Raw genomic sequence first — 27,393 nt, forward strand, 5'->3', positions numbered from 1 at the left:
CAATAAATGTTTTGCACTCCTCTATATTAGGCCTAAGGCTCTCTGCCTACTCTACCACTAATAGAGCACTTTGCGTTTTGCATTGAGCCCTGTACACTTTTGGGGAACCCCTGGGTGTGCCGAATCCCGCGAGACAACATTGTGCAGTCAACAATTTTCGAACGTTTTCTTGACTGCGCAACGTGGTCTTGCAGCATTATATAGGCTCGAACTATGCATGCAACTAAAGACCATACAGTTTGGATTGTGAGAAAAATACCTACGAAAAGTAAGATATTATAATTTGACCTTAAAATACGATGTGAGAAAGATATACCAGTTGAGCAGTCATCAAATCATATAGTGGACTCCAAACACTAGTCAACATAGGTGCTACTGTGTTGTAAGCCCTGAAGAAGTGTTTTTTACGAGATGACATTGGCTACCCTGGAAGAAAAGTTTTTCTTAAAAAAATAAGATGTGACTAAAGGAACCCTTTTTAGAAAAAAAAGAATGGAGTCCATGCACTTTGTTAAATGGAATAATGTGTAAATGACATACATTGTTTATAATTGATGGTGTGTGCTGATCACTCTTATACCAGTTCCATAGGCCATAATACAATGGCAATTTTGCAGATGGGATATTGGTCGTGTTTGTGGCAGAGTTTCCCTGTCTGCCAAGATCGTAATCAGGTCCTCTGTCTTGGCCGGCAACACACAAAATGCATAGTGTTTTCCTTGGCTCTGAATCTGCAGACAAAATATTCCTTATACCTACCCTGTCAATGTGACTTTTGTGCTAGCAGACTTTGGATGATCTCAGACCTGGCTGAATGCATTGTTGAGTGCAATGCTGACAAACCTACTGAGGAAATAGATGTGAACAGCTGCTGCTTTTCTGTTCCAAACTTCATTTTCAGTAACCTATTTATCCTTTGGCCTGAAATCAGCTCATTGAATATTCACAATGATTCACCCATTCAAATGATTCACACTGGGGCAATGAGACACTGATAGTGACCTATTGTCACTATGTTCTGGCCAATCAATAGAGTCGACAATACTATGGTCTACCAACTGAGCAGTGTGTTACCTTTCTTTCAAAAACATTTTTCACTCTTTAGAGACAATAGGCATCTTATTTTGTAGGGGCCAGGACTTAATTGATTGATATCTGCACACACACAGAAATTATCCGTTTGCTCATGCTTTCAGAAGGAGTTTGGTTCCTCGTCAAGTTGTTTTCTCTGACCTTTTCCTCATATCTCCAGCATCTTGGCTCAAAACAGAAGGAAGGAAGTTCTTATGATTTTGGTAACTTCTGATAGGTAGTAGTTTGTGTGTTTTACTAATGTCAGACAGCCCTTGAGTGCGGGAGTGGGTGTTTGTAATTTCTGTCTCGACTGACTGGATATTGTAAGCGTGGGGATCCAAAGGAAGCTATTTTCCAGGGAATAGTGGTGCCAATGCTAGTGTCTGGGCAGCCCTGTTCTTTAAAGGTGTATGGTAACAGTTGAACGCCTTTCCAGATTCAATCCAGTTCCAGGGGGCTTCATTTATGAGACTATGGCCCAGAGCATGTGCTTCATTCTTTCCATGAGGGGTTTGAAGTAGGCTTATCTCTCACCACTCTTGGGTTACAGTCTATAGCTAATAAATCATTTGGGGGAGGGCTTGTGGTATTGAGGAATTTCCCTCTCACCCTCTTAAGAGAGTTTGCCCTTTGTCAAACCAAAGTAAGCCTGGCTTCTTTGCATTTAGTTCCCATCAAAGCCCGTTCAAGAAATTGTTTTCAGCTTCTTTATTTGAATACCTTGTTCTTGCTGTTGTTTATTAAAAAGGTCAGGCATTTGGAGGGATTTGAGTTTTTGGAGAGGGAAATGAAGAGTGAGAAAGGGAGGAAGAGAAAGGCAGTGAGAGAGGTGTTAGTGTGTGTCAGGGTCAGCATTAAATGTTTCTCTAAAACCTTTTAGTGCTCATGTCTAAGGTTTGTGATTTTACCAGGACCACTCCCTTTTCCACTCTGAGCAAGGCACCATTTCTGTGTTTATGTCCAAATCCAGAAGGGGTACTGTGGCATATTTTTAAACATTCTTCTTCATTTTTCTCTGAGGAAAAGCGTGACGAGACAAAAATTAAATGTGAACGATTCCCAAAATAGCAGTACTAAGAGGTCGTGCATTGAAGCATTCAAACCCCAGTAGTTACACAATAGTAACTAATGTGTACAGCATATGCTTGCTCAGTAGCAAGGTGTTTTTTTCCGATTTTACAGTTGTTTTCTCTTTGTGTAGTACATTTCCTTTCACCTATTTGTTAACCCATCTTTAAAACACATTGCTATACTTCAGTCTTTGTTGTGCTATCTTCATACGCACACCGCACCCGGTGAAATATCTGGAAAAAAGAGCTGATTACCATCTCTTTAAAATTGAGTTCTTACATTTTTGTCCAACTAGTTAGGGTGATATGTCGCCCACAGCCTCAGTGAACTACTGATTATGTTTGTTGAAACCCTAATCTGTAATTTAGCAGTGGATAAATTCCCAGTGAAGGTACAAAGGCATCAAAAGTGTGCATGAAAAACGTTACAGGGTTAGGCCCATAATCAGGAAGGCTAGGCTCTATATAAACTTGAAAAACAACACAAATGCCAGTACTGATATCACACAATATCATTCACAACCATGCTCACACACCACAGTTGTCATGACCATCAAATGTTCATTTTTTTCTTTTGCAAAAAAACCTTTTTGGATATGTTATTCATATAATTCACAGGGAAAACATTTACGGATTTTTCAATCAGCAGGGATAACGATAATACAATATTTACAACAAGAGAAAAGTCACAAAAGTACTACAACACATACACAAAACAATGATAACATTACATACAATGAATATCAAAGGAAATCTTTAATGCCTAGGTTAAATTTTTTTTGTTGTTGTTTAAAGTGCCCTGGGAGCTTACATTGTTTTCCAGTTTCACTCCCTCCTAAAAGGGCAAAACCAAAACAGTGTCCATACTGAGCTCAGAGAAAAATCTAATTTCCTTAAAGATTGTTTGTTTTCAGCTTCAGTAGTGTCACATTTATAATACACTCGTTTGGTAGATGGAAACAGTTGATGCATTTTGAACCCTTCTATAAGTATTTTAGAGTTCTCTTCAGAACTCAAAACACTAAAGCGCTGAAATATAACACTAATTGCATCGTTTCTGTAAAAATTGTACATTCCACCGCATAGAATTTCCTCTTTTCTCCACTGATTCTGATTTTCAAAATCAACTTTGAAATAAGTTCAAATAATCGTCCATCGATTAGCCTCAATCTGTGAAAAGGCAATGCGAGAAAACAATCACTTTATAGTCGACTTTGGGATTATAAAAAGCCATTAATGTTCTTTCATCCGAACTGCAAAAGGACTCCCATCTAATGAGGGAATCATTCCTCAAACCCCAATTAAACAAGATTCCAATTCCATCTCTTTATTGTGAGGCTCCTAGAACAAAATAAACACCAATATCATCCTTGTAAGACAACATAATATTCACATCTTTTAAAAAAAAAAAGTACATTGCTCCGTTGAACCAACTAAGAACTCGTTTTACTCCATGATATTACCACAAATCAACAAGTACTTCTAAAGTATGATGACCGGGACCCTAGAAAAAGACATTCAAATGCCTCTGCAACCCGCCTAAATATATAAATAATACATCGTCCATTATACCTTCAATATTAGTTTTTTTCTAATTAAGTACAGACGCACGTCTGCAAATATTTGAGTTATACAGGTGCCTAGCAAATACCTGGAAACAGAGAAGTTTAATCGTTGTCTTGATCAAGCTGTTCCACTTTGTGGCCTGTCAAGTTACTTCCTGGTATGCTGACCCGAAGTCGATGTTGTTTATTGGGCAGTGTACCGGAAGTGCTCTTATCGGTCATATTGGATTGAAAACGGGCAATAGTGTTATGATAATCAAAAAGGATCATAAAGTCACAACTTGGAGTTGCGTATATTATGGACTGAATTGCGGAAAATGTGAAATAAGATTTGTTTAGAAACAGAAAAACGTATAACCAAAATGGTTGACTATTAGAAGAGCCTTTATTTGGGTCCCACTTCTTGGGACTGGCACAAGGCGCCTTTCTCCAGCACAGATCTCCAGTACAGTGAACAGTGCCGAGATGTATGCTTCAGGGCAGCCAAGTGCGCATTGCTGTCTACTGTTACTTCCCACTACAGGATGAAGTTAGAAAATATAGCATTTGTAACATGTGACAATAGGATAATGCCTACTATATTATTAATTTGAACATTCACGAATGCTTTAATTAATCATATGTTTTTACTGACTACTGTTTGTGGTTTCATTTGCTATCGTAACCAGACTAGCGTGGGTGTTTCCTCAAAGATCTAAGAAGTGGGATAAGAAATGGTAATGGTTTGGTTTCATTCCAGTCATATCATTATTCTGATCGCTCATCCTTTTCCAACCCCTCCATGCTCATTTTGGCTTTGTTTGTTCTGTGCCCATCTAATTTAGAATAAAGCATAATTTCCACTTTGACGTCCTATTACAGCTGCAAAGTTTTTCTTGCATCCATCTGCTTTGGAGAGACCACTGTGAGCACTCCTAGCCAACTCTTTCCACATGTCTTCATTCCCCACCCACCAATTCCCCAATAGAATAATTTTACCTACCTTCCCCAACCTTGACATGGTTGCCTATTAAATTCCCTTTCTCTGTTCACTTCACCGTTGAGGCCCCTTCCTTCATCCATACAGTCACCTCAGTTTTTACTAAATATTGCCTTTCCCCCCCCCCACCCGACTCCTCTGTTTCCTCCATCTGAGCTCCCTGCTCTGTAATAAGACATTTGGTCTCCTCCACCCCTCTAGCCCAGTTGCTGTCTATGTTTTTCTTCACCCTTCTTTATGGCTGCTCTTTCTACAGCTAGACACAGTCTTGTTGCTTGCTTTTAGGTATGTTATCATTGAGTCTGCTGTCTTTAAAGCCCATCACCAACCACCCACCTCCCAGACTAGGCATAGCAAATATGTTCTCTGCCTTTAAGTTCATTGTATTTCCTTTGCACCACAAAAATATACCAAAGAATATAGACCATCATACAACCCTAGGGGTGTGCATCTCTGCATTCTATATTCCCTCCAGGGATGCACGTTGCTTTAACACACAACTATAACCCTAAAAGTCTTAAATGTCCCTAATTTCTGACAAAGTAAAAGCAAATTCTTATGATCAGTATTCTAAACTGGGCCATACAAGTTCATGGGTCTTTGTTCTGGACTCTAACTTTGGCAAAATGCAGCATGCATGCAGTAAAACACAAGCATTCATCTCTGAGGGTACAAGATGTAGCTTTGTATCTGTAGCATCTAACTCACTCACTCAGCTCACTGTGCATTTTAATTGTCCCCTGAGGCGGAAAGCCGGGGGTTAGGATAGCGCCTGACAGAATTTGTACATTTACTCTTTTATTGTGTGTATTTCACTCGAAGTGCTAATTAGAAGAATAATTTCCTTTTTAAAAAACGCTGTGCGTATATTTCACGGGAAGACTCGATTTCCCTTTGAAACGCTGCATTTACACTTACTCAATCCTTGGTCCTTGCACAGCGATTCACAGCTGATGCACCGAACCCAGGGACGGAAGCCATCTCGAGAGAACAAAGGGCAGCGCTCTAGTCTTGCGACGCCTCCCGCCCTCCCAGGTACAAAAGCAGCTTCTTACCTACCCACTCTAGCTCACTGTGCATTTTAATTGTCCCCTGAGGCGGAAAGCCGGGGGTTAGGATAGCGCCTGACAGAATTTGTACATTTACTCTTTTATTGTGTGTATTTCACTCGAAGTGCTAATTAGAAGAATCATTTCCTTTTTAAAAAACGCTGTGCGTATATTTCACGGGAAGACTCGATTTCCCTTTGAAACGCTGCATTTACACTTACTCAATCCTTGGTCCTTGCACAGCGATTCACAGCTGATGCACCGAACCCAGGGACGGAAGCCATCTCGAGAGAACAAAGGGCAGCGCTCTAGTCTTGCGACGCCTCCCACCCTCTTCCACCACTATATGAAGATCAACACCTCCCGTCCGCGCAGCGGGCGGGCGCAGCGGGCGCGCCGGCGGCGCGCCGAAGGCTCGCCAAAGGCGAGCCCGTCTGCGCCCGTCCGCGCCAAGGACGCGACAGGCGCAGGACACTCTAGACCATCACTCCCCCTCCTTCTATATCAGGCAGGCGACCTTCATGCCCTCAATAATACTAATCCATGTGCCTGTACCATGAATATGACTCAGATTGAGGGACCTTTCACCTGTAAACGCTGCAAGTGGACCTCTCTCGAGCCCCCTGTAGAGATCACAGTCCCGCCCACCACTATTCATACCAACATCCTAATTTTTAAAGGTGGACTGATAAATGCACGTTCAATGGGTGCCCATAGCCAGGACATTAATGACCTCATTCTCGAACATGACCTAGACTGCCTTCTCATAACTGAGACATGGCTCACGAACAGCAGTAACCCAGACTTAGCAATGGCCTTACCAGATGGCTATACTATCGTCAGGCAAGACAGAACGAAGGGAAGAGGAGGAGGTCTTGCTCTGGTACTGAGAAGCCATATAAAATGTCACACCTTTAACTTAGACCCCCTGCAGGGCTCCGAGGGGATTGGGTTCTCCATCAAATTAAATGACACCACCTCCTTTTCAGGAGGGTTAATTTACCGCCCACCAGGATCCACAACAAAATTTTTAGATTCACTGAGCGACTCCTTAGGGCAGCTCCTTCTCCGTTACCCTCATTTCACACTACTAGGAGATTTCAATTTACACCTGGAATCCAAAATAGACACCCAGGTGCTTACTTTCCACCAAATTCTGGAGATCTTCAATCTACAGCAAAAAATAACTAAACAAACACATCAAGCAGGTCATATCCTGGATGGGATATGTTCGAACTTTCCCCTTCTGAACGTCCACACTCCCATTCCACAAATTTGGACAGATCATAGCTTGATACCCTTTAACATCCAAATAACTCGTCCTCCGAATTCATCAAAACTAAGCCAACAGACAGCAAATAGTATAAATTGGACTAAGGTCGAAGATAGTTTTAAACTTCGACCCGAAATACAGACTCAGACTCCCATCCTGACCGGCAATGTAGAACTAGACTCAATACATTTCCATAATTGGATGCAACAAGAGATCACACAACGTGTTCCACCTAAACATCCTCGCAAAATGGGAAAAAAAGAAAAGACGAACGCCCCCTGGTTTACACCAAAACTAGCAGAGCTCCACTTATCATGCAAGAAAGGTGAACGCAACTGGCGTAAACCCTATGACCCTGCCTACAGAATCCTCTATGTACAACAGAGGAAAATATATCTAGCCTCTATCAAAATCGCTAAGAAGGATCACTACACCAAAGCTATAAGGGAAGCAAAACAAAAACAAAAAACACTATTTGCCATCGTAAAGACCTTCACACACCCAAAATCCTTACAGCCAGAAATTCCACCCTCATTAGAGCTTTGCAATCAAATTGCAGACTTCTTTGTAGAAAAGATTGACCTCATACAAAAAGACTTCCCAACTCCTAAAGTCGACCTGCCCTCAACCCCCCTACTCTAGGAGCAAATACAACTAACAATCTTAACACCTTCACACCAGTATCGCTTGACCTCACCAGGGAAGTAATTCTTGCCTGTAAATCAGGTGCCCCCTCTGATTCATGCCCCCCAAAAATTCTTCACCAGGCAATAGATTTGGTCAATCCTCTGATAAACAAGATTGTTAATACTTCTCTTAATACAGGCACAGTTCCTCGTCAATGGAAACAGGCTATCGTAAAACCACTAATGAAGAAATCTAACAAACCCCCCACAGAACTGGCCAACTTACGCCCAATATCACTCCTCCCAGTCCTAGGCAAGATTGCAGAACATATGGTACATAAAGAACTAAAAAGGTATGTGGAGAGCAACAATATCTTGCATCCCTAACAATCGGGTTTTAGATCTAACCATTCCACAGAAACAGCCTTGATCGAGCTCTCCGACTCCATGAAAACCCTGCAGGATCAAGGAAAGAACGCCGTTCTAATTTTATTAGACCTCACAGCGGCGTTCGACACCATCTCCCATACAATACTGATAGGGAGACTTAGAAATATCGGAATCTCAGGGGTAGTATTGTCATGGATTATTTCTTTTCTGACGGAGAGATCACAAACTATTACTTTAGGCCCCTTCCTATCCAAGGAAAAAAAGACCTTGTCAGGAGTTCCTCAGGGCTCCATTTTGAGCCCGCTCCTGTTCAATATTTACATGATCCCCCTCATAGCCCTCATTGAATCATACGGCATACTCGTAACATCGTATGCCGATGATACTCAGCTCATTGTTCCCCTAGAGAAGAACTCCACCACTGCCGAGCAAAACCTCAAGAATTGTCTGAAGGATGTGTTTCTCTGGATGGACAAAAACCATCTTAAATGTAACGTCAGTAAAACAGAGATTCTTCCTATGGGAAAATCACAACATTTCTGTCCCAGCAAATGGTGGCCCGAAGACTCTCCTACCCCCCCACAAACTGTAACATCAGCAAGAAACTTAGGGGTCCTATTTGACACCGAACTTTCATTCGACCAGCACGTGAGGAATGTTGCAGGAAGCTGCTTTAGCATCATCAAATCCTTAAAGAAATTCTTTGACTTCCTGCCAATCAACTCACGAAAAGCAGTCACTGTAGCCCTAATTCTCGCACGCTTGGACTACTGCAATGGCCTGATGGCCGGCATTAAGAAAACAACTCTAAAAAAACTCCAAAGTGTGCAACACGCAGCAGCCAGACTGGTCCTCAAATTGCCAAGAAAATCCTCAGCGTCAGCAGCCCTAAAAACTTTACATTGGCTACCCCTCCACAAGAGGATTTTATTTAAAATCCTGATTGTGGCCTTTCGAGCTTTTCATGGCACCGGCCCGAAGTACCTTATCAAGCGTTTCCCCCATTACACTCCAACCAGGACATTACGATCAGCAGGAGAAAACCTCATTAAATTGACCAAATTCAACCTCAAAACCAAGGGGGGTAAAACCCTAACCTTCCTTTCCTCCAAGGCCTGGAATGCAATGCCCAAACATCTCAGACAACTCACTCAAGAAAAACAATTCAGGAAACATCTGAAAACCTGGATTTTTAATCTTCCAGATGAGTACGCATTGACAGCCATTTAACTCTAACCCGCAATTGTTTGCACTTTGTTCTATTAGCGCCAAGATGCTCCTTCCGGAGCGATAGCTGCGCTCTACAAATAACCAATACAAATACAAAATACAAAATAAATGATGACATTTTGCCGACTTCCTTGTGAGCGATATTTCTATACTTTCCATCTTATCTTGTGTCAGATTTATACAGCCTTTAAATCATAGAGTCTCGAGTGGACATTTCATAGTGCTAATAGAAATGCTTCATTTACTCTCTTTTCACTGGATTATCTCAAGAATGATGGAGGTGTTTTCCAAAACTGTCAAAACCCTTTTAGCCACTTCTGTGTACACTTCTAAAACAACATGCTTGGATCTAGGTTAATTACAAATGCAATGTCAAAATTCTATCACTTAGCTGCTCTAAGATGTCAATGAAGCAGGAGCCTGCACCTAACACCAGCTTGTGGTTGTCAGTCAAGGATCTCTTTAATGCACATAGCAGGCCCATGTCCAGATTCGAGTTTGCAAAATAGCCATTGAAAGAACTCCTTGCAATTGTGATGAACAAAAGAGCAAAGCTTACCCGCCCGTAAACAATTATATTGCAGAATGTCACCAACATGATCTGAGTGCATTTAATCTTTGCATTTGCACTGCTGTATTCTACAGTTCATTTTATCACTCTTGGTTTCGGGTACCATTGTGTGTGTATGTGTGTGTGTGTGTGTGTGTGTGTGTGTGTGTGTGTGTGTGTGTGTGTATATATATATACATATATATATATATATATATATATATATATATATATATATATATATATATATATATATATATATATATATATATATATATATATATATATATAGTACACCACTGAAATATCAAAGATGTTTAGTTAAGCAGCTTTTCATTTGATGCACATATCCATGTTTTAAATGCCATGAAAAAAGTCCGACAATCCTCTTCTGGATGTCACCTTAAAGTTCATTCTAAAAATGAAAGTGTTATTTTGTTGCAATTCCATTGCAATATCAGCTTACATCAAATAATAGCAGCTAATATATTGCTTGGTTCATAACGCCTACTTATTACTTAGCACCAAGGGCTTCTTGCTGTGTATGCCAATCAATATTTATTTAAAAATATGTATTCATTTAATTTCGTTTGGTTAAAGATATTTTTATGCCTGCATATAAGTTATACATTAACTCAACTAACCTTCAAAATATGTACAAAACACTAGTCCATGTGTTTAGTTTTTTAAGCACAACAATAATTTTTTGATTGTATTAATTGCTGAAGTGAAGCTCTCCATCATATGATTTCAAGGTTTCTCCTTTCTATTCAAGAAAATGCCAGTGATGCTATTCAATTGTTCATATGTATATGCCGCATATTGTGAAAAGTTGACTCTTTTCATAATATTTCCTTATTCAAGAGTTGTACAATAAAAATGTAAAAAAACAGTCGCCACACGGGGTGAGAAAATCAACTAAATTACATGCTGTTCCAAAGTCCAACTGTATACCATAACTTCTTTAAGCAAGTAATTGATAACTAAAACCAAATGAAGAAGAAAAGGAGAAGGAAAACGGGCACCCGTAGCAGGGAGGAAAGATGAAATTGTTTAACGTCCTTATGGAAGAAATAAGATATGGTTGCACTCTATTCACATCTTCCAACACATCCAGCAATAGGGGTTGAAGGCCGGGAAACCCAAAAAGGGCGGGCCATGGGACACAGAATAGGGGTGTGTATGAAATTTGAAGCAGGACGTGTTCTACTTAGACACCTTAAATAAATAGGTGAGCTTGATTATGCAATCATTAAGAAAAGAGCCATATCATTCATGTTGTCCAATTAGGTCAGCAGTGTAGATTATATAGTCGGCTTCTAAAGATGCAGTATCACCAATTTAACAACACTTAGAGCGGTAAATAGCCATCTACAAACATGCTGATTCACTGAAGCGAGGTCTGACTCATCATGTAATAGCACCAACTGGGCTGTCCAAGGTCTGTCCACCCCAAGGGCCCTTCTCATATGTTCCCAAACATGTGTCCAGAAGACATTCTGATGATCACATTCCCATAAAATATGAACTATATCGCAGTCTGGTAACCCATATCTCCAACAGCATGAATCCACAGTAAGGTGGGCTCTCTGTAGCTTTACCAGGGACCAGTGCCAACAGTGCCGGATCTTAAAAAGACATAAGCCACCCTTCTCCTTTGTGGAGTAGAGCTTAGCAACTTGTAGTCTCGGTTTTCCGAGCCCCAAATTAATTGAGAGAGGGAGCGCAGTATGCTCCGCAGGTGAGGATTTTATTCCATTTGATAAAATGTGTCAAACCATGAACATTGAGGGAAAGTACCTTCAAGGGTCTTTGAAGTGTGAGGCCCGACACAGTTTTGATGAGAGCAATTTGGTTGTAGCTGCAATCCTGAGTGAAAAAAAAACACTTGGCAGACAGAAAGAAATCCACTATAAGGGCTATAAGATTGCTTATGATAATGAGGAACTCTTAGGTTTGGGGGAAAAAGGGTAAGTGCTTGTGATAGGAGAGGTGGCTGGAAAGGAGATATTACCAGAGACACTTAGTGGAAGTGGAAAAGTCAGTGTCAAGGACAGAAATAGATCTCAGAGCCCCAAGGGAACTCTAATAGACCTTGAGATAAAATCTGTATGCACGTTACAAGGGAAGGCACAGAAACTGACCGGAGCGTGCCACCCACCAATGTTAGAAGTCCTTTTGGTCCATTAGATTAGAAGACAAAACACTAAAAGACATCAAATAGAAGTAAATGATAACAGGACTCAAGGTTTAAAATCACTTTTCAGCCTTCGAAATCTAAATTTGCACCCTCTCCATGACAAAAGTGCAATATTTTTTTTCTACAGAGCACTGCTTAAAAACTAGAGTTTGCACAAATTGTGCATTTCTATTAAATTTAACCAATTTTCCATTTTTAAGGGTATCACCTTCAGTTTACTGAACTCTTACTGCAGAGCACTATTTCTTGACCTGTTGTGGTCTTCTCATTAACTAGTGCACAGGAGAAAACACTTTACATTAATATGTTTTGTTTCTGGACAACATCATACCTGCCTCTCATGCAATCCTAATAAAGAGGAATAAATGTTTCTCAGTATAGTTAAACCTCTTTTAAAAAGGGTGAAATGTGATCATGGAGAAGCAAAGAAAGGGAAAAGAGCATAGGTTTATTTTGACTAATATTCCGCTTTATAATATAGCTCAAAATAGCCATGGAAACATTGCTAGAACAAGTAAGAAACACATTCTATTAAAAATAAATCTCAAAATCTGGGGAAAGTGAAAGGCACCCATTTTCTGCTCTTGCAAAGGCAATATTAATGATTTCAATGTTTTCGATCTTCGACCTATGAGCTAGGTTTTGGATGCTGGTAATACACATTTTGAAGAGATTGAAAAAGTGCATATCACCTGATTAGTCATACAGGAGGACTTCAGGTCTTTACATATCCATTTGTTTGCATTATACTATGCAATGAGTGGTCACCATCCGCTAGCTAAAAAATTGTTTGGGATTGCTTTTTATGATGACTACTTTATTGAAACTTACTAAATAATGTTATTAACAACTACTCTGCCTTATTTCAGTCGTTCACCTTTGTTGAGCTTTTCTATGGCGTCTGGACCAATAGTCTAGGCCTCATCTCTGATGGATTTCACATGCTCTTTGACTGCTCAGCTTTGGTTATGGGCCTCTTTGCTGCTTTAATGTCCCGGTGGAAGGCAACACGTACATTCTCCTACGGGTGAGTCATTTCCATTGTGTAAACTTAGTCCTGTTAACTTTTAAACACACTAAACATTCAAGTCACCGTAATTAAAGCAGGTTTACAGTGAGTCAGTCGTCTTTATATATAAAGTTTGTGTTGCATGTAATTTATTTATTGCATTACCAGTCTTGAACTCCTCTTAGTAGACTTTTGGTAAGAACGCTTAAGCAGTAAAGCTGGCATTTTCAATTATTCGGCCTTGCTCATTGTTGCTGCTGATCAACTGTAGCCCTTTGAGGTTTAATGTTCACTCTCTTTTTGTACAACAAAACCACTTCATTTGCACATAACCAAACTGACATTGCTCATTGTACTTTTAACCAAGAAAGATATACCTCAAAAGAATGGATTGTAATTTTGTGTTCAAAAAGGTGATATATACGGGGACGGGGCAGATTCTTTTCCCTCCTGTACATCGATGAAACTCGGAGTCATTGTTCAAGACACTATTTCTTAGAATATGTGGAAGAATTGTCAATCCTCTGAGATACCACATGTTAAAAACGTTCTTGGACAGCAGCGACACTCAATGGGTGCAAGAAATTCAAATCGCAGATGATATCATATCTATGGATTCAGTTGGGACAACTGTGTTTAAACACAGCACTTTTGCAGTGTGAATCTTTTCTGAAATCATATGCTGTTCATTATTCTATCATATAGTGGTTGGGTCCTGAATTCTCCACTTTTTTGTAGTCTTTCTATTTTTGTTTTTGTTGTTGGGCGTAAGTCGCTCTCCCATTTGGTACCTCCTGTGTCATTTTATGCCCTCCCCCAGACGCTTCCAAATTTGGTCACCATCTTCAGATTGTTTCTTTGTTCCGCCGTTCGGTCTGAATGCTTGACTGAAGGTTCTCCAACACAAGGAAGAAAACATTTGAGAAGAAGTTAATGAAAAATTGTCCAAAAGATTACAGCAAATTCAGAGAAGAACATTCACAACAAGGTACTGGAGGGGAATTCTAGAGGGAAGGAGAGGATTTTCCTCAACGGTTTAGAGAATGCCAGAAAGGGAGCTCCCAGTACAGCCTAATGAAGAAGACCAGTTCTGCCTGAATTGCCACCACAAATTTGTACTCAAGGACCAACACCTTTTCTGCAACCTCTGCTAGCACATAAACCATTGAAGCAAACACTGCAACGCCTGTGCTTGGTTCAAATCAAAGACTCTGAAGGCGAGGGAGAATCAGAGACAGGCACATTACACCATGCAAGGGCAGAAACCAACTCTGTACCCAGGAGACGTGGTATTGTCGAGCAATGAGGAGAGAAACTTTGCAAAAGGTGCCAAGGGGGAAACATCCAATGCCGACCTGAGGATCATCCAGGCCGAAACCCGAGCAACCAAAGGGACAAGAGCTTGGAGGTAAGAGATGCATCAACTCCAAATAAATGATCAGTCTCAAAGTCGTCGAAGGGAGCCTCGTCGATAACACCCACTGACCGGAGGCAGGCCCTGAGATAAAGATCCCATTGGATCCCTCGAAAGGGACACCACAGGAAAAAAAGTCTCCTGATAAGTCTCAGTTGTCGAAGGACGGGCAATGGAGGGGAGCTTCAGCGTTGAAAAGGAGTACTCAAGATGAACATTGAAGCTCTATAACTGATACGTCATAGAAGGAATCTTCGACTTCAAAGAGAAAATCTACTTTGAACCTCATGCCTGAAGAACTCTCAGGGGAGATCGAGAGAAAGAAGCAGTTCCTCAAGGCCGTAATGATGGCATTACTTCAGAACAAGACCGACTTCAATGAAACCTTGAAGGGATTTCGAATTCCACTGAAAACTTCAACGCCAAACGACCAGGGCATTGAGTACGTTGAAGATATGAAACCTCCTTTAACACCTTAAGTGCAGGAAGAGGAAGAGGAACAGGAACTCTTCTACGAAGAAGAAAAGCAGGAAGGGCCGGGCATGTTTTAAGGCTCCATAGAATCAGAATACACTGATTCACAGTGGCATGATTTGGATACTGACTCACCAGGGAGGGGGTAGACTGCTATCCATCGATGCCTTCGCCTCTGGTGACATTGGCATCCCAAGTTATTAAGAAGGCTGATGACAAGTATGGAGTGCAGCTGGAGGAAGAGAGACCACAGTCTTGTTTGCTGCAGGAAACCCTGTTGCCATCCCAAGCCACGAACCGGTTACTTCCAATGCTACCTGGTGTCCTAGACCATTGAAGGGTGGCATTCTAGGAGCCCGTCACTTGATTGAGTAGTGACTCCCAAGGGTGGAGAAAAAGTATAAATATTCATCCAAGGACTCAGCCTACATCAAGGGTACAGTGCCGGCTGATTTGATCATTACCTCAATGGCACAGAAGAGGGCAAATATCCCTTTAACGTTGGGGCAGCCTCCTTACAAGGGGAGCAAAAGGATGGACCTCATGCAAAGAAAAGTTTAGAGTAGCGCAGCCAATCAGTGGCGCATTGCAAATTCAAAGAGCCTCTTAAACAGACGTGCCTACCAGCACTGGGAGGAAATGGATGACCTTATGAAGCACCAGCAAGACGAGTACAAAAAAAGAGCGGCAGGCCTGGCATAAGAAGGCAAACTTATTGCCAACACATGCCTAAAATCGGCATTGGACATGGCGGACACAACAAACCACCAGATGATGACTGGTTGTGCAACCTTTCACTCTCTGCGAGAAGCTTGTTGGAGCATATGATGGCTCACGCTGCTTATCTCCAACACCTACAGTACGCTCCAACACCCCATCCCCCCTGCTTCCACACCTACAAAACCGTATGTCAGTCAAACAGCGGAAGTGCATATCACCCTAGCAATCAGACACACCATGGTGGGACATAACCAAAACATACCGTTGCAGCTCCCTTCGGGAAACGGCATATAAGCTTATATTCCAATGGTATTACTCCCTATATGTCTCTCCGTAATCTATGCTGGCACACCCTCTCTATGCTGACAATGTAAAAAACAGACTGAGAGGAATTCTGTCACATATGATGGTCCTGCACCCTCATCGCCACCTTCTGAAAGGAGGTGCTACGTTATATTAAAGCCACTCTAGGGTACCCTCTCCCACTATCTCATACTGTGATTGTCCTGGGGATTTGCCCTCTAGACTTGAAAGCGATGTCCCATGCTGATTGAATACTTATTAGTTACATGCTCAAGGCAGCCAGACAACTTGTAGCCCTACGATGGAAGAAGACCCCCCCTCCTCCATGGCTCAATGATTCTCTCGCCTCTGGCACACCTTGGCAATGGAACATCTGTCCCATAACCTTATTAGTACAGAGTCAAAATTTTAATCTGTGTTGTGACCCCTAATACAGTACCTCGACCAAATAGAATTTGCCTGCTTTAACCCACTAAAACTGAGACATGCCCTCGATTACTCCTTGATTACCCGCTTGGCACAACATTGATGTGTAATAGGGAGCATACCTGTTGCCGCCTGCTGCCTTAATGATGATCCAACAAATAGGCACACCACCCGCCTTAACCTGGCCCCCTTACCCATGTTATTGTTGTATTTTGTGTATACTCTTATGATTACTAACTAAATAGTGACCTGATGCACCATAGATATTCTGATGTTCTGCTCTGTTAACAACATCTCAAATGCTTTGTTAACTGCCAATCTGCAACTCAATCTGCACTCTGTAAACTTCATCTGTGTTGTTATGCTGCAATGATAGTCACCTGCTGAAGTTGTGTTTTGAAAAACAAAAAACATTATTAAAGAAAGTAAAACAAAGTCGTTGAGATTGCAAAATCCATGGGACTGTTGCAATTTGGAGGATGTATAAGAGGAGGGACAGTGCCATCGTGCAGATACTCTGGGAGAGGCAGCTTCCAATTGAAAATATCATGCCAAGCCTTCCAGGTAAGCAGTCTAATTTCAGTATCCCAGCTGCACTGTCAGTACCAGCCACAAGAACGGTAGTCCTTTCGTGGAAGAACACAGGAAAGGGAAAACCCGCACAGGGGATAGACAACTCCCACTAACAAGTGACATGCCAAAAAGAAATCACAGCCTCTCTCACACACCACCAGTGGGAGGCAGTGTACAGAACTTCCTTCAGGAGTGGAGGAATATCACATCAGACAATTGGATCCTGAATGTTATCCAGTTTGGATATTGCATAGAATTGGGCAAGATACCTCCAGTACGGGGACGAAAAAAGAAGGTCCATTCAAAAGAAATATCTTGTCTACTAAAAGCGGTACAGGAGTTGCTGGAAAAAAGAGCAATAGAGAAGATCAACAAGGGAAACTACTCAATATATTTCCTCATACTGATGGTAGACAGGTCTCTGCGCCCAATTCTAGACCTCTGATTCATAAGCAAATATATAAAAACACAAAGATTCAAGATGACAGCGTTACAGAAAGCCATCCCACAGTTGCAAAAAGGAGATTACATAACTATAGAGCTAAAAGATACCTACTTACACATCCCAATAAATGCAAAACAGAAAATACTTAAGATTTTGGGTGAACAAGACTCACAGTGCTGGCATTTGGGATAAAATCAGCGCCTAGAGTGTCTGGCAGCAGTACTGCTCACTTAAGAAGACCAGGCATACATGTCTATCCTTACCTGGATGACTGGTTAGTAAGAGCAAAGTCCTACAACATGTGCAGAGATCATATGCAGCATGTAATGGCAACACTATTTACTTTGGTATCTCAATAAACATAGAAAAGTCATCACCCACACCGAGCAATTAAAAGAATTTCTGGTAGCAAGGATCAACTCAATCCAAGGGAAGGTTTATCCAAGAGAGAGTAGAGAGAGTAGAATACAATCCTTATTGCTTGAAACTTCCTTTGCCAGAAGGGGCAAGCTCGAACAGTGAGTACAGTGGGGAATTTGTTAGGGAAAAAGGCATCATGTATTACTTTGATTCCATATGCAAGACTAGCCATGAGACCAATCCAGGAATGGCTTCACAACTAAAGGTCACCAGCAACAGAGAGTTGGGAAGATCTGGTGGTTGTCACACAAAGATTACAGGAGAAGATAGCATATAAAGCAGGGGAGGAACTTGGTACTACCAACTCAAACGGTGACAATTACAACAGATGCTTCTCATATGGGTTGGGGAGCTCACATGGATTTGCTCAAATGCGAGGAGTCTGAAAAGAACAGGATGCAGTACAACATATACAAATTCTGGAACTAGGGACAGTGTTCCTAGCCTTAAAAGCCTTTCAGAAATAGCTATCAGAACGCACAATATTGATCCAATCTGACAATATAACTACACTGTTTTACATTAACAAACAAGGAAGAACTCAATCCCATGCCCAACCGAGATTAGCCCAAGAACAGAGGAAGATGGACACAACAGCAGTTCATCTACGAGGCAAGGACAATGTTGAAGCAGACAGACTGAGCAGACAAGCAACATGCCTTCACGAATGGGAGCTAAATCTGAGTACTCAAAAAATAACTTGTGGAGTTGAGGAATACCAACAATAGATCTATTTGCTACCTCAGTGAACGCTTAAAAATGCCAAAGCTTTGCTTCCAGACAACCATACCACCAATCCCTAGGGAATACTCCATCGATAGACTGCTCAGGGATATGTACATACGCTTTCCCCCCGATCCCACTGTTACACAGAGTGATCAGCAAATGCAGAGATGCAAAATAGCTCTAATACTGATTGCCCCTCAGTGGGCAAGACAGTCTTGATTTTCAGAGCTAATACAGCTAGTGCAAGGGAACATTCCGAATCTACATCACAACAAGGCCTGTTGTCAATGGAAAATGGATAGGTACTACACCCAGAATCCGAGTCTTTGAGCTGGTCTGGCTGGCTCCTGAAGAATTTATCTAAAACTAGCAGAGAACACTGTGGCTGTTCTAAGAGAAGCAGGAAAGCCAACAACAAGGGAAATTTTACATTGCTAAATGAGAGTTACTCACTATGGTGTCTTAAAAAAGATTATTTAGGAAGAAAACCAAAGTAACGTGTATTTGCACAGAGCGTGTTCACTCGTGGGCATCTTGGCACTGAATAACGGATGTTTGTTACCCAACTCAATGGTACTCATTTTATCAACGTCAGATGGATGAAAGGTGGCCAGGATTTGTGACCATGAGGTCGAACACAGGCCCATACAGTGGGCGCATAGTCCACTAAGCCACCAGACCCAGCAATAGTATTAATATGACAAACACATCTTATAGACTGCAAGTTAACATATGCATCTTTAAAAGAAGTCACATAGGGAGAAGGTTCTTCACAACTCCAGTCTTGGAAGGAAGCAAGAAGAATCTCACCACCAAGAAACGTACTGGCACACACCTGGAATCTAAATGTGGTACTCGCACAGTTAACAAAGACACCCTTTGAACTTTTGCACAAGGCCACATTAAAAATGCTTTCCCTGAAGACCGCATTTCTAGTGGCCATAACATCCCAGCGCAGTAGGAGTGAAATACAATGCTCATGATTCAAGAACCATACCTTCAGGTCCATAAGGTCATAATCGTCATGAAGACAGACGCACATTTCTTACCTAAGATAGTTTCACACATTTTTTTTAAAAACCAAAAAAATCATGCAGAGAGAGCGTTACACAAGGTGGACGCAAGACGCACCATTATGTACTACATTAAAAAGATAAAAACCAGCAGCAGGACAAAACGGCGATTTGTCTCCCTTGCAAACAACAAAATGAGACAGCTTGTATTTAAGGGCACAATTGCCAAGTGAATCTCCCAAATTGTTCAATTGTGCCACACAAGTGCAGGTGAGAAACAAATTTCAACCCCAAGGGCACACTCAATAGGTAAAAAGGAAACAGTTGCCTTTCTAGCGAATACACCCTTACGGGAGCTTTGTATAGCAGGAACCTGGTCATCAGTACACATATTCACGAAACAATACTGTATAGACATTCAAATGAACAAGGAAGCTCAAGTGGGACAAAAAGCCTTACAACATCTGTTTACAAATATAAGCTCATCTTCAACCCAACCACCGCTGAACTAACAAAACCACTACAAATCTGTGCACAGCATGTGAATCCAGAAAATGGATGCATGCTGCAAAACATATAGTTTCTTACCTGTAGGTGTAGTTTAGCAGCTTGACGCATTTTGTAGATTTCAAAGCGACCCACCCCTACCTATACCAAGAAGATGGAAGGAGAGCAGACAGAAAAAAAGGAGAAAAAAAATATCTGAAGATGGCGATTAGGGGAGGGCACACAATGTCACAGGAGATACCAAACAACAAAAAACTAAAATAGAAGAAAGACTACAAAAGACAAGTAGAGATTTCCAGACCCAATCACTAGATGGGAGAATAATAAACAGCATGTGAATACAGAAAATTCTTCAAGCTGCAAAACTACATCTACCGGTAAGAAACTTATGGGCCTTATTACGATGTCGGTCGCAGTTGCTAACTGGTGTCGGCAGTCCCGACACCACAATTACAATGCGACTGCACACGGTGCAGTTGCATACACTCATTACTCAATGGGAGCTTGTGCAATTCTCAAAAACCGTCCGAAGCACAAGCTCCCATAGAGAAATGGAAGATTATGTTCATCCCTGCACCGCTGGCAGGCACCTCAAGGTGCCTGCCACACGGTGCATGGGTCAACAGGAGGGCGCCATAGGTGGCCCCCCAACCAGAGGCCGAAAGAAAAAGAGGGCCCTGCCATGGGCCCCCAAACTCGCTTTCCAACAGGTTTTCCACGTCGGAAAGCCTGGCATAAATAACCTGTTGGAAACTGAGCATCGTAGTTCCAACAGCGGAAACGCCGTCCATTGGTATTATAGTCTGGTCTCCGACTGGCCGACAGGCTCCTTGAGCTCATCGGAATCCAGCCAGGATGACCGGCCGGTTTCAGTTCTGACCGCCTAGATTGTAATTAGGTGGTCGTAAGTGAAACCGACGATGAGTGTCGGAAAGCCTCCAACCTGAGGTCAGAGGCTTTCCGACACTCATTGTAAATTGGCCCCTAAATGTTAAATAGTCTATTAGTAGTGTTTTAGATGACAATACTGTTATATTGTAAAAATGATAATAAAAAAAGCAGACTGGGGCCACAAAAAAAGGAAGCATTTAGGAGAGATAATTAATCCTAGGAGACTCATTAATTTTGAAAGAATTCACCTTACCCCAGACTAAAGGTGAAGCCATTGATACAGGTCTGATTATGAAGTTGGCAAAGTAGCATTATTACAGATTGCATTGAAGATGTTGTGAATTTTCCACAGAACTAAAAACCAAATTTTCTGATCACATCAAAAGAATCTCATACTGCTGATTGTCTTGGATAGTTGTTCCCCAGGACACCCCCCACGCCGCACGGCTCGCCAGCTGTGCCCCCTCGCTGCTGCTCGCTCTCCCGCTCTGCTGTTGCCTTAATTTCGTGCTTTTTTGTGATTGTACTTCTTTTTTACTTCTGGTAAGTACTATACCCTCTGGTGTGCTCCCCCCCCCCGCTCCCCGCTTTCCACCGCTGCTTTCTCGCGCCCTTTTCTATTTGGTACCCCATTGGCCGCCCCGCTCCCGCCCCGCCTCCTCCTCCCTCCCACTTCGCCTCATATGGAGCCCGCACGTACACGCAGCGAGCGCGCCGATTGTGCGCCGAAGGCAAGCCCGTCTGCGCCCGTCCGCACCTCGACCGCGCCCAGCGCCAGGGCCCCTGGCCCTTAACGATGCCAACGCACCCGACGAACTTACGACGTTGCCACCCTCCACGGACTCAATGCCGGCCGAAACCCCGCCTTCTACCGAGCCACCCCGGAACGCACCCATGGACCCTTCACCTGCCAAGCCTGCCAATTCACCTGCCTCCAAACCTGCACCGCACCCGCAAAGCCGAGCTACAGCAACAGCCTCCTCAAGTGCATCCTGCTCAACACCCGCTCCGTCCACAGGCACGCCGTTGAACTCTGGAACCTCCTCGACACAACGTCACCAGACGTTGCCTTCCTCACAGAAACATGGATGAACGCCTCCTCAGCCACCGACATCACCATAGCCATCTCGGAGGGCTACAAGATCACCCGGAGGGATCGCGGCAACCAAACCGGAGGAGGTATCGCCATCGTCCACAGAAACACCATCCGCATCACGACCAACTCTGACGACACCCTCACCGCCGCCAAGGACCTTCACTTCCAGATACACACCGACCCCAAGACCACCCTCAGAGGCACCCTCATCTACAGACCCCCGGGACCACGCACACAATTCAGCGAAGCCATCGCAGACTTCGTCAGTCCGCACGCCCTCACCTCCACAGACTACATCCTCCTAGGGGACCTCAACTTCCACCTGGAGAACAACAAGGACTGCAACACCATCGCTCTGCTGGATAACCTCGCCAACCTCGGACTCAAGCAACTGGTGAACACCCCCACCCACTACGCCGGCCACACGCTCGACCCCCATCTTCTCCTCCAGCAAACACATCTCCTTCAGCTACTCAACCGGACTACACTGGACAGACCACAGCTGCGCCCACTTCAACTTCAGGAGAACCACGAACCACCACCACCCGCAACAGGTTCTCCGCCGAAGCTGGAGCAAGATCACCGCCGACCAGCTCACCTCCGCCTTCAGCCAGAACTCACCCACCAACACGACGGACCCCAACGAAGCAGCCCGCAACCTTACACAGCAGCTCACCAACTGCGCCGATGAACTCACACCACTGAAGAATCCTCCCAGCAGACCCGGCAGCAGGAAAGCCTCGTGGTTTACCAACGACCTCAAAAACTCCAAGAAAACCTGCCGCACCCTCGAGAAAGCCTTGCGCCACGACCAGACAACAGAACACATGACCACCCTCAAAAACGCTACCCGCAAACACCACCAGCTGATCCGCACCACCAAGAAGACAACATTCAAAGATCGACTGGACAACAACACCCACAACAGCAAGGAACTCTTCAGCATCGTTAAAGAGCTCTCCAACCCCAGCGCCTGCAACAACAACATCACACCCTCGCAAGACCTCTGCGACTCACTCGCCTCGTTCTTCCACCGCAAGATCGCCGACATACACAACAGCTTCGGCGCGCAGACCATGGACCGAACCAGCGCCCCCCACCAGCACTCTCTGCACCTGGACCCCGGTCAGCACCACTGACACCACCCGCCTGATGAACACCATCCACTCCGGCTCCCCTACCGACCCCTGCCCACACCACATCTTCAACAAAGCCGACTCCATCATCGCACCCCAACTCCGGAACATCATCAACAGCTCCTTCGCATCCGCCACCTTCCCGGAGAGTTGGAAACATGCCGAGCTGAGCGCCCTCCTGAAGAAACCCACCGCGGACCCCACAGACCTGAAGAACTTCTACCCCATCTTGCTCCTCCCCTTTCCAGCCAAAGTCATCGAGAAGACCGTCAACAGACGACTCTCCGCCTTCCTCAAGACCAACGGATCCCTCGACCCCTCACAGTCCGCCTTCCAAGCAAACCACAGCACGAGACCGCCCTCATCGCAGCCACCGACGACATCAGGTCCCTGCTCGACAACGGAGAAACTGCTGCCCTCATCCTCCTGGACCTCTCAGCACCCTTCGACACCGTATGCCACCGCACCCTAATACAGCGCCTCAGCAACACCGGAATCCAAGGAGCGGCCCTGGAGTGGATCATCTCGTTCCTCGACGGAAGAACCCAGAGAGTCCGCCTCCCCCCGTTCCGATCCGCAGCCACGAAGTCATCTGCGGCGTGCCGCAAGGATCCTCACTCAGCCCCAACCTCTTCAACCTCTACATGAGCCCTCTCGCAGCCATCGCACGCCAACACAACCTCAACATCATCATCTACGCCGACGACACCCAGCTGATCCTCTCCCTCACCAACGACCCCGCCATCGCCTAAGCCAACCTCCAGGAAGGAGTGAAAGACGTCGCGGAATGGATGAAGATCAGCCGTCTGAAACTGAACTCAGACAAGACGGAAGTCCTCATCCTCGGACCATCCCCCTCCACCTGGGACGACTCCTGGTGGCCCCCTGCCCTGGGCACCTTCACCCAAGCAAACGGACCACGAACGCAACCTGGGCTTCATCCTGGACTCCTCCCTCACGATGACCAAGCAAGTCAACGCCGTCTCGTCATCCTGCTTCAACACCCTGCGCATGCTCCGAAAGATCTTCCGATGGATCCCCACCGAAACCAGGAAGACGGTCACCCAGGCCCTCGTCACTAGCCGTCTGGCTACGGGAACACCCTCGACGCTGGTACCACAGCCAAACTCCAGAAAAGACTCCAGCGCATTCAGATTGCCTCAGCACGGCTCATCCTGGACATCCCTCGCCACAGCCACATCTCTACCCACCTGAAAGACCTGCACTGGCTCCCCGTCGACAAGAGGATCACGTTCAGACTCCTCACCCACGCACACAAAGCTCTCCACGACACGGGCCCGAAGTACCTCAGCAGCCGCCTCACATTCTACACACCCACCCGCCAGCTCCGATCCGCCAGCCTCGCCCTCGCCTCCGTCCCACGAATCCGCAAATCCACCATCGGAGGAAGATCCTTCTCCTACCTGGCAGCCAAGATATGGAACTCCCTCCCCACTCACCTACGGCTGACCCTGGACCATCTATCCTTCAGGAAACAACTCAAGACCTGGCTGTTCGAGCAGTAGTGCCCCCCCCCCCTCTCAGCGCCTTGGGACCCTAACGGGTGAGTAGCGCGCTATACAAATCCTGTTGATTGATTGATTGTTTCAAGTAGCAACACCGAACTCAACAGGTTCTTTGAATGCTGGTAAGTGAGAAGGACCATGTGAAACCAACTGGAGCGCTGACACCAAGTACAGTTTTAATGTAATTTAATTGATAACCTTCATTTATTCATTGAATAGAAGCACTATTATAAGAGTGTAGGTGATCTACCATAACTGGTTTTTTTTTTCATTGTAAATTTTGTGTGGTATAAAAGAGACCATACATTACATGCAAAGCAAACCTGTACACCAGAGACCAGAGAGATACAATGCACCACTTTAGAAACCATTGCCATGCCATGCCTGAACAGTTCACAGCTATTGCGGGGTGATAGTGCCCAGTTGTATCATGGGGTTAGGCACTGCTGGGCTGTGTGCTAGGGACCCCCAATGGCACCAGCAGATTCTTCCCTCGGGGGCCGAGGTCTCTGGGGTAGGGGAAGCTGGCTCCCACTAAAATGAAATGGTGAGAGGACTCCATATATCCCTCGATCTGCCAGCACAGGGCTGTAGTTCTGCATACATTTCCAACTGTTCATTTCAATAGACTAAGTCTGAAATCCAGTTGTGCCTTTTAGAGGCCCTACCTCTACTCCACTGCTTTGGAACCTGGCGTTTGGCTAAAAGTAAAGTCAGGGTCACCAGTTATCGAGTTGCCTGCGTGGTAGGTGCTGCCGCCCAGCAATGCAATTTTGGGATCTAATTGTAAGGCCTCATCAACTATAGTAGCAAGTGTATCCAGGACCCCCCCCACCCCCAGTTTTGTTGTATAGGTTGACAGTGCCACACCAAATGAAAGAAGCCATCCTTCGGGTTACTCGCACAGGTAGAGTGATTGTCCACCCATTTTGCAGAGTCTTTTGGGGTGAAGCATTTCGAATAACAATTAGAAGAACCACCCAATTAGATTTCTTTTACTAACAACATCTGCAGTTCAGGTCTCAATAATGCAGGATCTTTGTCAGTTTTTATAGCACTTACCACCTTGACTGAGCCTGTGTCTTTGTACTCTTAATGTTCACAGATAAGATACTAAAGCAATAAGGAGATTGTGAGACCTAAAATTATATTTCATTCCACTTCAGTAATCAAGCTACTTCCTTTGCACACCTGACTCGTCAAGGGTGGCGATGGCTAGCAGAAAAGGCATACCCCAGGGTGCAGTAGACGGATAGCGGCTAAGATACAGAATAACACTATATTGTCAAATCTGTGTCTCTTCTAGAGACTATAAGCATAATTTAGAGGGCAGTAGGGGAATGAAACCCTCAAAATACCTCCACAATTCATAGTCCACACCATGTACATGCTTCACTCCACCTGCGTCCACCTTACATCTACATCTCTCCTGACACTGCTAGCATTAATGCAGCCCTCAGCCACACTACAGACCAGATTGTTTTTGCCCCTGGGAAAATGTTTGCAAGTACCCTGGGTGTACAGCATCACTAAAAACGAGTGGCAAAGTCAGTATGTCCCAGAGGTGAGACCTATTGACGTTGCCAATGCTTGTTTCAGTATGGGACTGTGGTACTGGCAGTCACATAGAGGTAGTGAAGTGCAAAATTGGTGGTATATGGGAGTTGGCAGTTTTAGCGGTAGGCAAGAAGCCTGGTGCTGTGACTGATCCTGCTAGAAGAGTCTGGGATATTTTTGGTAATTTGTCGGCTTTTGGTTGGAGGACAATTGTTCTTCTAGTGTTTCGTAGGGAGTGAATGATGTTGACAGATTTTGGGTGCAAAATGGGACTGGAGGGTGTCCAGTGGGTTAAGAGAATGCAGAGTAGGTCCTGGTGTAATTGTAATTCCTTTGTGGTTCAAAGATGTCTTAGTTGCAAAATAAATATCACTCAGTAGGGTTGCTGGCGGCTACAGAGCTCCAGGAATGGCAGTGTCTGACCTTGCACACAGTACTTCATTTGGCACGCTTGCAAGAAGTGAACCACATTGTGCTTTTTTCCTTCTCTGCAAAGAATAGAGAAATTAATAATGTAATCTGAATTACCCTTAAACATGCAGGTTTTTGCAAGAATAGCACCTGGCATTACTTAAGACCTCGCCAAATAATGGTGTGATTTTGCTTGTTGGTGCAATGTGTACCTTTTAGATATCTAAGTGCCATAGGTCCAGGTTAAATTTTTGCACCATAAACTCTTACAGTTGTGTGTAAAGCACAAAAAAAGAATGAGACTTTGAGACCTGCATTCATAAATAACTTGTCCTTATCCACGTACAAATCTTAAATCTGATTGAACATGCAAACATGTGAAAGCACTCTCTAAAGTTTCTTGTTAGGAGATTGTGAAAAAAACAGCTTTTTGTTAGTTAACATGGATCCTCTCGTAGTTACACCCAAACACCCAGTGCTTAGATGTTTGATGGGTCCCTGTCCCTGCTAAACATGTTGGGTGCTCAGATGTTTTGACTCAGACTTTTAGCTTTTTGCCTGAAGGGGTAAAGTATTACTGACTATTCTGCATAAGTGTGCCACTTGTAAAAGTAGTGACTTTGAAGTGTCGCTATTTTTTTTTTTTTTTTAGAAGTACTGTACTGTATGTTGCTTATGCATGACTCCATTAACTCTGTTTTCATTGTGTGAATAGTATGTCTATTTGAATACAGGGCTAG

General features: G+C 43.9%; 1 protein-coding gene across 1 annotated transcript in view; it reads left to right on the forward strand.

Moving 5' to 3' along the window:
- SLC30A5 (solute carrier family 30 member 5) overlaps nucleotides 1–27,393 on the forward strand; it is a 238,017-nt gene that overhangs the window by 136,037 nt on the left and 74,587 nt on the right. Inside the window, exon 11 of the mRNA XM_086960714.1 lies at nucleotides 12,876–13,033. Coding sequence (XP_086816840.1) covers nucleotides 12,876–13,033 — 158 coding nt within the window. The remainder of the gene's footprint in view (nucleotides 1–12,875; nucleotides 13,034–27,393) is intronic.

This window comes from Lissotriton vulgaris, chromosome 3_1, assembly GCF_964263255.1.
Source record: "Lissotriton vulgaris chromosome 3_1, aLisVul1.2, whole genome shotgun sequence".
NCBI lineage: Eukaryota > Metazoa > Chordata > Amphibia > Caudata > Salamandridae > Lissotriton > Lissotriton vulgaris.